General features: G+C 44.5%; 1 protein-coding gene across 1 annotated transcript; it reads right to left on the minus strand.

Annotated features, from left to right (window-relative positions):
• Positions 1–2,102: 2,102 nt before the first annotated feature.
• Positions 2,103–12,729, minus strand: dnajb12b (DnaJ heat shock protein family (Hsp40) member B12b). Its single transcript, XM_033984411.2, has 9 exons — positions 12,584–12,729; positions 11,411–11,612; positions 10,460–10,605; positions 9,715–9,891; positions 9,258–9,331; positions 6,404–6,513; positions 5,361–5,533; positions 3,982–4,138; positions 2,103–2,246 (listed from the first exon to the last, which is right to left on the minus strand). Exons 1-8 carry the CDS (start codon positions 12,714–12,716, stop codon positions 4,020–4,022), a joined length of 1,134 nt encoding a protein of 377 aa, XP_033840302.1. The 5' UTR covers positions 12,717–12,729; the 3' UTR covers positions 2,103–2,246; positions 3,982–4,019.
• Positions 12,730–16,891: the final 4,162 nt, after the last annotated feature.

Here is a 16,891-nt window from a genome sequence, read left to right on the forward strand (position 1 = left end):
TTTAGACCTGGTTTAGTCCTGGTTTAGACCTGGTTTAGTCCTGGTTTAGATCCACATAAATTATAAGTTTGACAGAAACATCCAGAGCCATAAAAATGTTTCAAACGTTTTAATCCAGGAGTGAAAACCAAATGTAAATAAATCATTCCATAAACATCTTAAATGAGACGCGGTGCAGGAAACGGGCCGTTTCTCCGGTGGAGTCTGGTTTAGGCACAAAGCTTCAACTTGGCTTCAAGGTGGAGGACAGTGTGAGGACGAGCGCTCAGGCTCACACACAAAGCCACACTACGGAACATTTTGGCTTTAAATTCCACAAACGTGACGTGTCGTTGGGCCCAGGCCCGAGGTCAAACGCAGCTTTTTCTGATCACGTTACAAAAACACGGGACACGATGGACACGCGGTTTGTGAGTATTAAGTTTCGATTCTCGTTGTAGTATCGGTTCAGATCTGATTCTCGATACTCCGCACGGCTCCTTCAAACCGTGTTCTCAGAATCGTTCTGTGATTTGGTGAAAGGAATTCAGGGAAAGTTTGTTTTGGCAGAAAAGAAGATTTTGAAGAAAAGGACGAGAAAAATCCCACAGAATAATAAGAAACAGGACGAATGATTTCCAGATGTTTGAGACAGAAGTGACATGTCACACGTCACATGTCACATGTCACATGTGACATGTCACATGTCACATGTGACATGTGACATGTGACGTGTGACATGTGACCTTCTTTATTTAGTCATAAAAGTTTGAATTTTAGTTCACATCAACTAAAATCTACATCACACAATCTAAAAACCAGAAACAAGTGGATTCAGTCAAATTAAAACCAATCGTCCAACTCAGGTCCAGACCAAGACCTGGTCAAGACCTGGAGACGGGTCAAATGCAGGTTCAACCCAGAGACACCAGAGGACAGGTCAAATGCAGGTTTAACCCAGAGACACTGGAGGATGGGTCAAATGCAGGTTTAACCCAGAGACACTGGAGGATGGGTCAAATGCAGGTTCAACCCAGAGACACTGGAGGATGGGTCAAATGCAGGTTCAACCCAGAGACACTGGAGGACGGGTCAAATGCAGGTTTAACCCAGAGACACTGGAGGACGGGTCAAATGCAGGTTCAACCCAGAGACACTGGAGGATGGGTCAAATGCAGGTTTAACCCAGAGACACCGGAGGACGGGTCAAATGCAGGTTCAACCCAGAGACACTGGAGGACGGGTCAAATGTAGAGGACACATTTCTCCATGAAGGTTCTTTACTCATCTCCACACAAATGTTACTGCTTTGCCTGGAATGTTCCGCAGTCTGGCATTACACTTTTATTTCATTATAGTTGTTTTTAATGCACAAAAATCCCTGCGTTCAACTCTCCACAGATCTGACCTGTAACGTGACCTAGTGGAGACGAGTTAAACGCCGTACTGTGGAACATTTCCGGCAAAGAAATAGCATCTCCACGGAGACAAATCAGCTGAAAGTGTTGACGCCTCTGCCGCCTGAAGCTCGAGTCTGAAACGCAGCGCGAGACGTTTAAGGAGGTATTTTTAAGGAGGTATTGTTTAAGGTGGATGGACACAGAGGGAGATGGTCTTCAGGCGCCGCAGTGTTGGACGTACCACCTTAAGAGCTCTGTACCTGATTTTTACCACCTTAAAAAAAAACACGTTAATTTCACTCACTTGATGCCTTTGACCATCTTAAATATTCACAAGGATGAGTTTATAAGCTGTTTTCACACATGTCAGCGACCAGAGCCGAGTTAGCAACAACTGGCAAACTAACCGCGCACTTCCTGATTACGTTTTTTCTCAAGCACATGGGTGAAAATCAGGTACAGATTTGTTTCCCCCGTACGATTAAATGGCTTTTTCAGAGATTTCACATTATTTCTGCATAGATTAAAATATAAAATGTGCATTGACGTTGCAAAATAAAAGACAGTTTACATATAAATAAAAGGAAGCATTCGCCGAGGTCCTTAATCCAGAGCTACGAGATTTTTTTTTTTGTGGAAAAGTTTGTTAAATTTTGTTAATGCCATGTTGCAAAATTATAATTACGCTTCTGTTTTGGCACTGACTCTGACAATTATAGTTAAAAGTTGTAGCAAGAGGAAGAACAGCTAAAGTCGCGTCTGTATCAGCCTAAGTGGGTTTAATGTGGCGCTAAAGTCCACAGGAGGTTCCTCGAGTCCAGTGCGTTTGTATTTACAGCCTGAAGTTCAACGTGTTTCTCCAAAAACCTGAAAAGAAAACACACACAAAAAAAATCAGGATTAATAAGATGCTAATGTTACAGCTTAATCTGATCAGGCGTCAGGAGCTAAACAGGGCGGCGTCTGGTTTGTACTTGGATGTGAGACCAATGGGAACACCAGGTCCCACAGGGGGGCGCCATTGGCAAAAAAACAACAACAAAAAACTGTTGTTGTGTCCTTAGGCAAGACACTTCACATGTATTAAGAGGATGAGACATGTAAATTTATGTAAACTTTTATGTAAACTTTTATGTAAACTTTTGTAAACTTTTATGTAAACTTATGTAAACTTTTATGTAAACTTATGTAAACTTTTATGTAAACATGTAAACTTTTATGTAAACTTATGTAAACTTTTATGTAAACATGTAAACTTTTATGTAAACTTATGTAAACTTTTATGTAAACTTATGTAAACTTATGTAAACTTTTATGTAAACTTTTATGTAAACTTTTATGTAAACTTATGTACTTTTATGTAAACTTATGTAATCTTATGTAAACTTTTATGTAAACTTATGTACTTTTATGTAAACTTAAGTAAACTTATGTAAACTTTTATGTAAACTTATGTAAACTTATGTAAACAATGCATATTTTTGTACGTTGCATGTTTTCAGAAAGAAACTTATATCTGTCTCTACGGCACTTTTGTATTTCTCTGTTATGTAGCTGTTAAACTAATATGAACGTGAATATAATTTAAATGTCAAACTAAACTCTGCTCTGCCTACATGTCCCATCATGCACCAGGTGACTGTGTGCCAGCCCACTTTGATCATGTGACCTCCACCTATGACTTTAAATGTGCTCTGGCACCGTGTCCCATTTCGATGCTCGCACACTTCGAAGTACAGTTCGAAGGACTCGGCCAACGAATGGTGCTCCTCCGTGTAGCTGCCATTGTGTCGAAATGGAACAGGCCCACGCCACGGCGCCTGCGTCAACCGGAGGATCTGACACTCAGCGCCAGATCGTCCGTGTATCCGCCGTGGTACTGTTCTGCTTGGCTCTGTCCAGTTTTGCATTTGTGACCTCAATACTCAGATCGTTATTTCTCATTCTTCACCAAATCTCGCTCCTTGGAACCACTCTGCACCTCCGCCTCCGACCCAGCTCTCCACGACCGGTACAAACACCCCAGCCTCTGCCCCTGTGACCCACGACCTGCTCCAAGACGACTGGCTACGACGCCGTTCTCAACTGTCTGCTCTTCATTCACATTTCCGTGCCCGTAAATAATTTGTTCAAACTTTTACCCGAGTCTGAATCTTTGCCCCCCCGTCAGTTGTTGTTTCTCCCGTAGAAGGAGCTCGGACGCACGCTTCGTTCACGGCCAATCTCCATGGAAACGCTGGAAACGCAGGGCACATTTGACGGCCGCATTCGTCGGGTGCATGAAACGGGACAGGCCTCGTCGCACCGGAAGTGACGTAAGCGGCCTTCGAATGCAGCGGTCGAAGTGTGAAACCGTCGAAGTGTGAAACCATCGAAGTGTGAAACCATCGAAGCGTGAAACCGTCGAAGTGTGAAACCGTCAAAGTGTGAAACCATCGAAGTGTGAAACCGTCGAAGCGTGAAACCGTCGAAGCGTGAAACCGTCGAAGCGTGAAACCGTCGAAGCGTGAAACCATCGCAGTGTGAAACCGTCGAACTGAGACACGCCCTGACAGTCTTGCTTTCTGTACTGTAAAGTGAAAGTGAAAGTAAACTATCGTACCTGTCGATGCGTCGTAGATGTTGTTTCGGAGCTCGTTGTCAGTGGATAGACGCCGATATCTCCGACAGTTTGGCACAGCTGGGTGTCCGAGCCCTCTGAGCTCTCTCGTACAAGTCCGAGTCCCCAAAGTATCGCGCTCGGTACAACATGCCCTCCTCTGTACAGGGAAAACATGAAAAAATAAATAAAAACACAAACAGGATCATGTAGAGGGTTAATACGAACATTTAAGACCAAAATGAGTCTGAAGCAGCAGAGACAGAGAGAGGACACAGATTATACAGAAAGTGAATTGGAGCCATGGAACAGGAAGTGCGCCCATGATCACTTCCTGTTTGGGACGTAGCAGCTAGAAGGTTAGCTATGTATGTATGCTATATGACGACGCACCAACGCAGGACGAGACGACGCAACAACGCAGGACGAGGGGAAACATGAGACTCAAATACACCAGGAAACAAGACACAGGTGAAACACAGAACGCAGCCAATCAACACACAGGAAGTACAAGTACACACACAAGAACAAAGGAAAACACATTTCAAAATAAAACACATCAACTATAGAAATAAGGCAAACAGATTGTTGTGTTGTATTTTCAGTGTATTGTTGTGTTATATTGTTGTGTTGTTGTATTGTTGTGTTGTATTGTTGTGTTATATTGTCGTGTTGTTGTGTCGTGTTGTCGTGTTGTTTTTACTCTGCTGTTTCTCTTTCCAGCAGTTGTTGCGCAGGTTGGAGATGTAGTCCTCCTCCACACTGTTGTATTGTTGTGTTATGTTGTTCTGTTGTTATATTGTTGTGTTGTATTGTTGTGTTATATTGTTGTGTTGTTGTATTGTTGTGATGTATTGTTGCGTTATATTCTTGTGTTGTATTGTTACATTGTTGTGTTGTATTGTTGTGTTATATTGTTGTGTTGTTGTATTGTTGTGATGTATTGTTGCGTTATATTGTTGTGTTGTATTGTTGTGTTATATTGTTGTGTTGTTATATTGTTGTGTTGTATTGTTGTGTTATATTGTTGTGTTGTATTGTTATATTGTTGTGTTGTATTGTTGTGTTATATTGTTGTGTTGTTGTATTGTTGTGATGTATTGTTGCGTTATATTGTTGTGTTGTATTGTTGTGTTATATTGTTGTGTTGTTATATTGTTGTGTTGTATTGTTGTGTTATATTGTTGTGTTGTATTGTTGTGTTATATTGTTGTGTTGTTGTATTGTTGTGATGTATTGTTGCGTTATATTGTTGTGTTGTATTGTTACATTGTTGTGTTGTATTGTTGTGTTATATTGTTGTGTTGTTGTGTTATATTGTTGTGTTATATTGTCGTGTTATATTGTCGTGTTGTTGTGTCATGTTGTCGTGTTGTTTTTACTCTGCTGTTTCTCTTTCCAGCAGTTGTTGCGCAGGTTGGAGATGTAGTCCTCCTCCACACTCCGCTCCAGGTTTTTCAGGTGTCCTCCGCTCCATTCTTTAGAGAAATGCTCCCCCACGAAGTACGGCACCCTCAGCTTCTCCGTCAAACGTTTGTGGGAGTAACCGGCCGACCTGGACAGAGACAGACGTCCAAACGTTTCATTTTCAAACGTTCGGTTGGTGAAGTGTCTTGCCCGAGGACACAGGGGCAGCGGGAATCGATCTATCACTGCTGTTTATGAAAATGAGACACGTTTATTTGTTTTTAAAGGAGTACTGTGTGACTTTTCTGATAGAGGGTCTGCTGCCTGCTTGTTTCTACGGTGATGTCTCTGCTTTTCCTTAGATGTTCCTCAGTATGGCATTAAATGTTTCTATTTTGCATTGATTTACTTACAGGTGCTTTTACTCCTAAAATATACCTTTGAGTGAGCTTGCATCTCCACAGATCTGACCTGTAACTTGTCACACATACTTGTCTCCATGGAGATAGCTTAAGTTTAATGCCATACTACGGAACATTCCCAGTAAAGCACTAACATGCTAACAGAAGGATTATGTGATGAAAGAATAAAGCCCCAAAGAGAAGAGGAGGATGAGAAACAGGAAGAGAAGGACGAGTGTGGACATGAGTCAGGACTCACACGGAGAAGAGGAGGAGGAACTGTGATGAAAGAGGGATTCACAAACGTGATGGAGTCACACCGTGTGTGAGTGTGTGGAGTGAGAGTGTGTGAGTGTGTGGAGTGAGAGAGTGTGGAGTGAGAGAGTGTGGAGTGAGAGTGTGAGTGTGTGGAGTGAGAGTGTGTGAGTGTGTGAGGGGATGACACCACTCGCGGAGGAGAAGATTTATTTTAAACATACACATATATAATATATATATATATATATATATATATATATATATATATATATATATATATATATATATATATATATATATATATATATATATATATATATATATATATATATATATACATTAGAGCTGATGTGACTCACGGCCTGTAGCTGAGGCTGTACGCTGGACTGTGGCCCATCAGCTGAGTCAGAGCAGAGACAATGACCAGGATCAGGATCGGCATCACCTGAACAAAGAGAGCGAGGCCGCCCTGAGAGAGAGAGAGGGGGGGGGGGGAGGGAGAGAGACAGAGAGAGAGAGAGGGAGAGAGAGAGAGGGGGGAGGGAGAGAGAGAGGGGGGGGAGGGAGAGACAGAGATAGACAGACTTTTTTACTTTAACACTACATTTATTTTGTTTCACTTAACAGTAAAAAAAAAAAATTAAACCATCACAATCACACGTCCATGTTCCAGCGCCTCCTACAGGTGCAGGGTTAACTGCCCCTCCCTCACTGTCCACACCGCCTCAAAATCCTCCACCTGCTCCACCCGTTTACTGTAAACTCCACTTTGAGCCGTGCCCCAGTCTCTTTAACAGGAGCTCAGGTCTGTGCAGCCTGAGCCACGTGGCTCCTCCAGGAGAGCCACATCTGAGCCTGGGATAAAGTTTATTAAAACTACAGTTCTACAACTGGCCACAAAAAAGTTGGGTCCAAACACACTGGTTTAGTCCTGGTTTAGTCCTGGTTTAGACCTGGTTTAGACCTGGTTTAGTCCTGGTTTAGTCCTGGTTTAGTCCTGGTTTAGACCTGGTTTAGTCCTGGTTTAGTTCTGGTTTAGACCTGGTTTAGTCCTGGTTTAGTCCTGGTTTAGTCCTGGTTTAGTCCTGGTTTAGTCCTGGTTTAGTCCTTGTTTAGTCCTGGTTTAGTCCTGGTTTAGTCCTGGTTTAGACCTGGTTTAGTCCTGGTTTAGTCCTGGTTTAGTCCTGGTTTAGACCTGGTTTAGTCCTGGTTTAGTCCTGGTTTAGTCCTGGTTTAGACCTGGTTTAGACCCGGTTTAGTCCTGGTTTAGTCCTGGTTTAGACCCGGTTTAGTCCTGGTTTAGTCCTGGTTTAGTCCTGGTTTAGACCTGGTTTAGTCCTGGTTTAGTCCTGGTTTAGTCCTGGTTTAGTCCTGGTTTAGACCTGGTTTAGTCCTGGTTTAGTTCTGGTTTAGACCTGGTTTAGTCCTGGTTTAGTCCTGGTTTAGTCCTGGTTTAGTCCTGGTTTAGTCCTTGTTTAGTCCTGGTTTAGTCCTGGTTTAGTCCTGGTTTAGACCTGGTTTAGTCCTGGTTTAGTCCTGGTTTAGTCCTGGTTTAGACCTGGTTTAGTCCTGGTTTAGTCCTGGTTTAGTCCTGGTTTAGACCTGGTTTAGACCCGGTTTAGTCCTGGTTTAGTCCTGGTTTAGTCCTGGTTTAGACCTGGTTTAGTCCTGGTTTAGACCTGGTTTAGACCTGGTTTAGTCCTGGTTTAGTCCTGGTTTAGTCCTGGTTTAGACCTGGTTTAGACCTGGTTTAGTCCTGGTTTAGACCTGGTTTAGACCTGGTTTAGTCCTGGTTTAGTCCTGGTTTAGACCTGGTTTAGACCTGGTTTAGTCCTGGTTTAGACCTGGTTTAGACCTGGTTTAGACCTGGTTTAGACCTGGTTTAGACCTGGTTTAGTCCTGGTTTAGACCTGGTTTAGTCCTGGTTTAGACCTGGTTTAGTCCTGGTTTAGACCTGGTTTAGACCTGGTTTAGACCTGGTTTAGACCTGGTTTAGGCCTGGTTTAGACCTGGTTTAGTCCTGGTTTAGACCTGGTTTAGACCTGGTTTAGTCCTGGTTTAGTCCTGGTTTAGACCTGGTTTAGACTTGGTTTAGTCCTGGTTTAGTCCTGGTTTAGACCTGGTTTAGTCCTGGTTTAGTCCTGGTTTAGTCCTGGTTTAGACCTGGTTTAGTCCTGGTTTAGTCCCAGTTTTAATCTCTAAGTGCAAACATAGAATGCCAAATTAAAGTAATTAAAGGTGCACTATGCAACTTTTCTCATGGAGGGTTTGCCATCTGTCTGTCTCCTTGGAGATGTTAGTGCTGAGCCTGGAATGTTACACTGTATGGCATTAAAAACATCCATCCTATGAGCAGCATCGCCTCTCCACAGCCCTGTTACTTTGTCACCTGCTTGTCTCATTGGAGATAGACAAGATTAATGCCATACTGTGGAACAATTTAGACAAAACAATAACATCTCCATGGAGACAAGCAGTTGCAGATTCCAAACCAAAAATGTTACCTAATGCACCTTTAAGTTTACAACAGTTTTATTACATAGAGAAAAAAACAGAATTTGAAAATACGATTCTGTCTGAAGTGCTCCCTCTAGTGGCCCGTGTGACTCACGTCTGTGTTTAAATGTGTAAAGTGCTCCCTCTAGTGGCCCGTGTGACTCACGTCTGTTTAAATGTGTAAAGTGCTCCCTCTAGTGGCCCGTGTGACTCACGTCTCTGTGTTTAAATGTGTAAAGTGCTCCCTCTAGTGGCCCGTGTGACTCACGTCTGTTTAAATGTGTAAAGTGCTCCCTCTAGTGGCCCGTGTGACTCACGTCTGTTTAAATGTGTAAAGTGCTCCCTCTAGTGGCCCGTGTGACTCACGTCTGTTTAAATGTGTAAAGTGCTCCCTCTAGTGGCCCGTGTGACTCACGTCTGTTTAAATGTGTAAAGTGCTCCCTCTAGTGGCCCGTGTGACTCACGTCTGTTTAAATGTGTAAAGTGCTCCCTCTAGTGGCCCGTGTGACTCACGTCTCTGTGTTTAAATGTGTAAAGTGCTCCCTCTAGTGGCCCGTGTGACTCACGTCTGTTTAAATGTGTAAAGTGCTCCCTCTAGTGGCCCGTGTGACTCACGTCTGTTTAAATGTGTAAAGTGCTCCCTCTAGTGGCCCGTGTGACTCACGTCTCTGTGTTTAAATATGTAAAGTGCTCCCTCTAGTGGCCCGTGTGACTCACGTCTCTCTGTCGTTCTCTTCTGGGAGGAGGTCTCTGGTATCTGGTCCTGGTGTGGCTGTACACATGACCGTTACCTGCAAGAAACCAGACGTCAGAACCAGAACAGAATTAGCCGGTATAACTGCTCTAGCCTCGATGAGCTTCAGTCCACTTCCTTACGGTTAGCATGCTAGTTGTTGTTAGCGTGAACATACACTCTGCTCCGGCCTCGTCCTGGTGAGTAACTAGAATGTTCTTCAGGTCAGTGAGGAGCAAACTCTTTAAACTGAACTAGTTCTGTGTTTCACATTTTTGAGATGGTAAAAGATGGCTCCTGAAGCTCCTGAAGCTCCTGAAGCTCCTGAAGCTCCTGAAGCTCCTGAAGCTCTTGAAGCTCCTGAAGCTCCTGAAGCTCCTGAAGCTCCTGAAGCTCCTGAAACTCCTGAAGCTCCTGAAGCTCCAGTGACGTGGGACTGACTTGTGGGGTATCCTCCTCCGAAGAACATGTTGAACAGGTCCTCAGGAGAGATGTCCGCTTCAAACGCCGTGTTGTGATTGGTCCCTGGCCTGTGGGGGTGTGTCCTCTCCTCGCCGTATTCATCGTACTGTCTGCGCTTGGACGAGTTACTCAGGACGGCGTACGCGTTTCCGATGGCTGAAACATGAAGAGAAAGAAACGGACAAGAAGAACTGATGTGATGTGAGGTAAACCAGGTCTAAACTAGGACTAAAACAGGACTAAACCAGGACTAAACCAGGACTGAACCAGGACTAAACCAGGACTGAACCAGGTCTAAACCAGGACTAAACCAGGACTAAACCAGGACTAAACCAGGTCTAAACCAGGACTAAACCGGGACTAAACCAGGACTAAACTAGGACTAAAACAGGACTAAACCAGGACTAAACCAGGTCTAAACCAGAACTAAACCAGGACTAAACCAGGACTAAACCAGGTCTAAACCAGGACTAAACCAGGTCTAAACCAGGACTAAACCATGTCTAAACTAGGACTAAACCAGGACTAAACCAGGTCTAAACCAGGACTAAACCAGGACTAAACCAGGACTAAACCAGGTCTAAACCAGGACTAAACCAGGTCTAAACACTTTTCAGTCAGTGTTTTAACATAAACTCTATTTTCATCTGTAACGTCCCAAACACATCGACCTTCATTGAATCTGAAAACGGGCAAATGATCCTAAAAATATCCCGTACTGTACCTTTAAAAGCCTCGGTTGCCCCGGGCGCGTGGTTCTTGTCCGGGTGGAACTTCAGAGCCAGTTTCCTGTAGGAGCGTTTGAGCTCGTCCTCGGAGGCGTCCTTCTGCACCCCCAGGATCTCGTAGAAGTCCGTGCACCGCTTCACCCTGAGCGACAACCAAACACACGTCACCATAGCAACCAGCGCAGAAACCGCAGTGTGCTTTAGAGTCACACTATTATCGACTTTTATTTTGAAAGGTCCTCAAAAGCTCCCCCTGCTGTTCGTTTACTGAAGTTTTTTATGACGCAGAAAAAGGTTTATTTGGGATTATTCGCTAAAACGAGACAGACAACAAACGCACGTCGTTTAGGGAATAAGACCCCGAAGAATAAGACCCCGGTGCCGCGCGGGGCGTTTTGGATTTAAGTGACGGGGGTGTAGTTCCAGCAGACGGCCGCCAGGTGGAGGCAGAGCGCCGGGATTGAAATGTAGAGCAAATAAACAGGTCGATATGAATAAACCAGGAGAATAAACCGTATGTGTGTCTGTCACCTCAACATCTATCAGCTCAGACACACCCGAGACAAGAGAGATAAGGAGGGTGAGATGCTAACAGGAGGCACTGCTCTGTCTGAAGCTCTGATGTTTAGCAGAATCTGACTGTAAAGAACTGATTTATCTGAAGCACAACAGGTGAAGCAGATTTGTGCTGTTAAACGAATCCCTCTGAAATAACATCACAGTCACAAGCTAGCATTAGCATTAGCATTAGCATTAGCATTAGCACAGTTTTTCCGTTAGTCGCTGTCACTGAACGGGACCATAAACGCTCCGATTGATCCTAAACGTGCGTCCTTTAAGTCCATTTTGTGTTTTTTTGATGATTGCGTCACAGTTTAAATATTTTAATGATTTGGGACATTTTCTTTTGCTGGTCCTGACCCGTCTGCTGACTCCTCGCGCCGTACCTGCGGACCGCCTCCACTTGCTCCGCCGTGTAGGACTTGGGGCTTTCTGATGTTCTCTCCTGGTCCAGTTTTGGATCCTGTGGAGACGTTGGATGTTCTCGAGGACTTTGGTGTCTCTGTCTCGGCTCTGGCGTCGAGCTGAAGTGCGTGTGGTTGTTATTCCTCGTTCTGAATCCGTTCTTCTCGATTAGCTCCTGTAAAGCTACAAAAAAGAAGAAAAGTAAAATAGACGCTAATCGATACTAAAACTAGATACTTGTTTGAGCAGGAATCGATACTGAAGAAGGTCACATTCACAGGACAGAAATGAACCTTTTCTGAATCTGTTCACACTGATGTTGAGCTGTGGGGGAGAAAATGAACCAAATCGCCTCAAAAATATGGTCAGATCTGATCGTCCGTCGGTTCCTCTCGATTCTAAATGATCAGAATCGGCATCGTTCAAGAAAAAAACTAAAAAACCTAAAACATATCTGTGGATCTCTAGTTTCTTCATGTTGTTTACACTGACATGGAGCAAAGGATCATGGTCTATGTAGTCCCCTCAGTTTTAGCTGCTGCAACAAATCAACAAAACAAAACGTGGGTGAGACTTTACGATTCGATGACGGTTTCATCACTGCCATTTGTTCAACTACTGCTGTTTTTAAAGTGAAAAAAACCTTCAGACACATGAGATCAAGACTGAAACACTGTGAGCGTGCTCGCCTCTCCCGTCTGTGCAGATCTGAGCTGTAAACACAGAAAAACACAGTTACATGGTGCATCTTTAACCAGTGAACGAGACCCCGAGACTCGACCTCGCTCCTGTCCTCCTCAGGGCGGCTGTGGAGCTCGGAGTAGAGACGCTGCTCCTACACGTCCAGAGGAGCAGCTGAGGGAGCGGGAGGAGGTGTCTGGGGTGAGGGGGGTCAGAGAGTCCCTGCCTAAGAGGAAGAACATGGAGGGATGGACGTTTAAGCAGCGCCACAAAAAACACAGAAGGAGGAGAAGATCACAGCCCCTGGGCCTCAGACTAAAGACTCCAGCTGGAACATTCCGCTCTTTTGTGTCCAGGCTGACACCGGGGCCAGGCCGCGCATCTCCGGCCGCTGCAGGTGCTGCTGATGCGGCCCCTGCGTCCTCCTCCTCCTCCTCCTACTCCTCCTCGTCCTCCATCTTTCCCGCACTCACCTCGGGCTTTCTCCGTCGGGAACAGTCTCTGCGCCTTCTCCAGGAACCGCCGCGCTCTGTCGGGCTGGTCCTGGGCCAGAGCCTCCGCTGCGATGTCGATGCAGCGCTCCGCCTCGTCCCGGTTCACCTCCATCTCTGCAAACGCGTCAAATCAGCGAAACAGAAGCGGCGGATGGAGCGGGAGCCTGAGCCGAGCGCAGACCACAAGTAAATAACGTCGCGGGCTGATGACGACGCAGGGCCAGTGTCATGAGTGGCAGCGGACACGCGGAGCAAAGGGGCAAAAACACGCGTCGTTTAGGGAATAAGACCCCGGTGCCGCGCGGGGCATTTTGGATTTAAGTGACGGGGGTGTAGTTCCAGCAGACGGCCGCCAGGTGGAGGCAGAGCGCCGGGTTTGAAATGTAGAGCAAATAAACAGGTCGATATGAATAAACCAGGAGAATAAACCGTATGTGTGTCTGTCAAGATCTATCAGCTCAGACACACCCGAGACAAGAGAGATAAGGAGGGTGAGATGCTAACAGGAGGCACTGCTCTGTCTGACGTGTTAGACTTTAATCTGAGTTTTATTTTAACACAATCTGACCAGAAAGATCTGATTTATCTGAACTACAAGAGGCGGGTTTAGCTGATCTCAGACGATTTAAAAACTATAGCTTCTTTTGTCTGTGTTGGCTAATGTGTGCGTCGTGTCACCGTGGCAACTGAACATTAGAATGAACATGTAGACATACATGTAAAACCCCCCTCCCCAGAGTCACCTCTGAGGCCCTGTGAGGTCCAGGAGGTACGACCTCCTCGAGACTCAGGGCTAAACCCACATGGAAAAATGGTGAAGTAATTTAATGTTCAGGGTCATAAAACGGCAAAGTATCAAAAGAGGAATAAAATATTTACATGAATGTGTAAAAGTAAATAACCTAAACTAAGAAACATGAAAAAACATGAGACAAACTGAGAGAACAACACGAAAACAAAACATAAGTTTAACAAAACAAACTCGAGTCACAGCCACAGAATAAAGTGAAAAGACAAAAGACAAAAGAGAGTGAGCAGAGAGTGACTGAGGAGAGTGAGCAGAGAGTGACTGAGGAGAGTGAGCAGAGAGTGACTGAGGAGAGTGAGCAGAGAGTGACTGAGGAGTGACTGAGGAGAGTGACCGAGGAGAGTGAGCAGAGAGTGACTGAGGAGAGTGACTGAGGAGAGTGAGCAGAGAGTGACTGAGGAGAGTGAGCAGAGAGTGACTGAGGAGAGTGACCGAGGAGAGTGAGCAGAGAGTGACTGAGGAGAGTGAGCAGAGAGTGACTGAGGAGTGACTGAGGAGAGTGACCGAGGAGAGTGAGCAGAGAGTGACTGAGGAGAGTGACTGAGGAGAGTGAGCAGAGAGTGACTGAGGAGAGTGAGCAGAGAGTGACTGAGGAGAGTGACTGAGGAGAGTGAGCAAAGAGTGACTGAGGAGAGTGACTGAGGAGAGTGACTGAGGAGAGTGAGCAGAGAGTGACTGAGGAGAGTGAGCAGAGAGTGACTGAGGAGAGTGAGCAGAGAGTGACTGAGGAGAGTGACTGAGGAGAGTGAGCAGAGACCCAAAGAGTGCACCAAAGAAACATGTATGAGTCAAAATCACAGTCAGCACTTTAAGATGAACTAAGATCTAAACCAGTTTAAACGATGTGAAAACAGCCACAAGTCGAGTCGTAACAAAGACGATCAAACCAGTTAAGCACTAAACCAGAACTAAAGCTGCACTATGCAACTTTTCCAAAGAGTTCATTTTACACTCAGATTGTTTTATTTATTTTTCTTTGTTTATTTGATTGGGACAGTACATGTTAATGAACATACATGACAAAAGCACGAGTGACAGTAGAGAACTCTGCTCTGACCTGTCCTAATGTTTCCTCACACAGACCTGGAGTTGTGATTTGTTTCATTCACATGTTTAACACACAAACCAAAAACACACCGTTCCACCTTGTGATGTCATCGTGTGGTGATACAGGAAGTGCTCCACTGTGTTTTTAAACTCCACACACCTTCATTTATAGAATCATCTGGATCATTTCAGTCCTGGAGTTGTCTCTTATCTCGACTGAACTAAAGGTAAAAGGAGGAGTTCACTTAAACTACCACTTGATGACATCACAAGGTGGAACGTCGCATTTTGATCTTTGTAGATGTGACAGACTAATAATAAAGTGACTCAAACATGTGAATGAAACAAAACACAACTCCAGGTCTGTGTTTTTGACGTGTTAACAGCTTTAGAACATGGATTAAAGCTACAAGAGTCAGTTTTGTTTGATACAGGAGCTTTAAATGTGCCTGGAATGTTCCGCAGTATAAACAAAGTCTTCATGTTCAGTCACAGGTGTCGTGTTGTGTACAGTTTGCTGGTACCACACGCTTGTCTCCATGGTGATTGCAAAGTTTTATGCCATTTTGGGACCTGGTCTAAACCAGGACTAAACCAGGACTAAACCAGGACTAAACCAGGACTGAACCAGGACTAAACCAGGATTGAACCAGGACTGAACCAGGACTAAACCAGGTCCTGTGTTTTCGCAGCCTCAGTAGTTCAGATTTTGTAACATTAAACTTGTCCAGACAGTAAAATTACTGATTAATTTGTTGATTAAAGTTTAAAGATAAAAATCAAGACCATTCTGAGATAAGAGCTGTAAAGTCCAAACCAAAAGAACATGAGCGCAGACGTTTGCTGTAATAAAAGAGTGAAAAGTCACGGGGACATCAGTGAAGGTTCAACTCAAAATAATGACATCACTGATTATCTAAGGCACCAGGGATCGAACCATCAACCAAACGCCACGCCTGCTCAACTTTAGGCTCCTCTGCCCACGAGAGTCTGAAGAGTTTTATGGAGCAATTATTTCAACTTTTGTGTTTTTTTTCTTCTTCAGATCTGAATTAGTTTGGATCATTTTTGTGTTTGGAAATATCATGTGGATTATTTCATGTTTTTATTTTGTTTTTTTAACATTATCCCCTAAATCAGATGCCCTGTCCACATGACCACTACTTTTCACTTAAGTAATATTATTTTTAAAGCCACACTATGCAACTTTTAGACTATTGCACTCGTTTATTCCTGGTTTAGTCCTGGTTTAGTCCTGGTTTAGACCTGGTTTAGTCCTGGTTTAGTCCTGGTTTAGTCCTGGTTTAGACCTGGTTTAGTCCTGGTTTAGTCCTGGTTTAGACCTGGTTTAGTCCTGGTTTAGACCTGGTTTAGTCCTGGTTTAGTCCTGGTTTAGTCCTGGTTTAGTCCTGGTTTAGTCCTGGTTTAGACCTGGTTAAGTCCTGGTTTAGAACTGGTTTAGACCTGGTTTAGACCTGGTTTAGTCCTGGTTTAGTCCTGGTTTAGACCTGGTTTAGACCTGGTTTAGTCCTGGTTTAGTCCTGGTTTAGACCTGGTTTAGTCCTGGTTTAGTCCTGGTTTAGTCCTGGTTTAGACCTGGTTTAGTCCTGGTTTAGTCCTGGTTTAGACCTGGTTTAGTCCTGGTTTAGACCTGGTTTAGACCTGGTTTAGTCCTGGTTTAGACCTGGTTTAGTCCTGGTTTAGTCCTGGTTTAGACCTGGTTAAGTCCTGGTTTAGACCTGGTTAAGTCCTGGTTTAGAACTGGTTTAGACCTGGTTTAGACCTGGTTTAGTCCTGGTTTAGTCCTGGTTTAGACCTGGTTTAGTCCTGGTTTAGTCCTGGTTTAGACCTGGTTTAGTCCTGGTTTAGTCCTGGTTTAGACCTGGTTTAGTCCTGGTTTAGTCCTGGTTTAGACCTGGTTTAGACCTGGTTTAGTCCTGGTTTAGTCCTGGTTTAGTCCTGGTTTAGACCTGGTTAAGTCCTGGTTTAGACCTGGTTAAGTCCTGGTTTAGAACTGGTTTAGACCTGGTTTAGACCTGGTTTAGTCCTGGTTTAGTCCTGGTTTAGTCCTGGTTTAGACCTGGTTAAGTCCTGGTTTAGACCTGGTTAAGTCCTGGTTTAGAACTGGTTTAGACCTGGTTTAGACCTGGTTTAGTCCTGGTTTAGTCCTGGTTTAGACCTGGTTTAGTCCTGGTTTAGTCCTGGTTTAGACCTGGTTTAGTCCTGGTTTAGTCCTGGTTTAGTCCTGGTTTAGACCTGGTTTAGTCCTGGTTTAGTCCTGGTTTAGACCTGGTTTAGTCCTGGTTTAGACCTGGTTTAGTCCTGGTTTAGTCCTGGTTTAGACCTGGTTTAGTCCTGGTTTAGTCCTGGTTTAGTCCTGGTTTAGACCTGGTTTAGTCCTGGTTTAGTCCTGGTTTAGACCTGGTTTAGTC

This window comes from Periophthalmus magnuspinnatus, chromosome 19, assembly GCF_009829125.3.
Source record: "Periophthalmus magnuspinnatus isolate fPerMag1 chromosome 19, fPerMag1.2.pri, whole genome shotgun sequence".
NCBI classification, from domain to species: Eukaryota; Metazoa; Chordata; class Actinopteri; order Gobiiformes; family Gobiidae; genus Periophthalmus; species Periophthalmus magnuspinnatus.

What these genes read in the sequence shown, in the direction of transcription:
- dnajb12b (XM_033984411.2), bottom strand. Translation starts at nt 12,716, where the DNA reads ATGGAGGTGAACCGGGACGAGGCGGAGCGCTGCATCGACATCGCAGCG. An exon ending in GGCAACCGAGGCTTTTAAAG is followed by an intron (nt 9,892 to 10,459) that starts GTACAGTACGGG and finishes TTCATGTTTCAG; the next exon opens with CCATCGGAAACGCGTACGCC. An exon ending in CGGAGGAGGATACCCCACAA is followed by an intron (nt 9,332 to 9,714) that starts GTCAGTCCCACG and finishes GGTTTCTTGCAG; the next exon opens with GTAACGGTCATGTGTACAGC.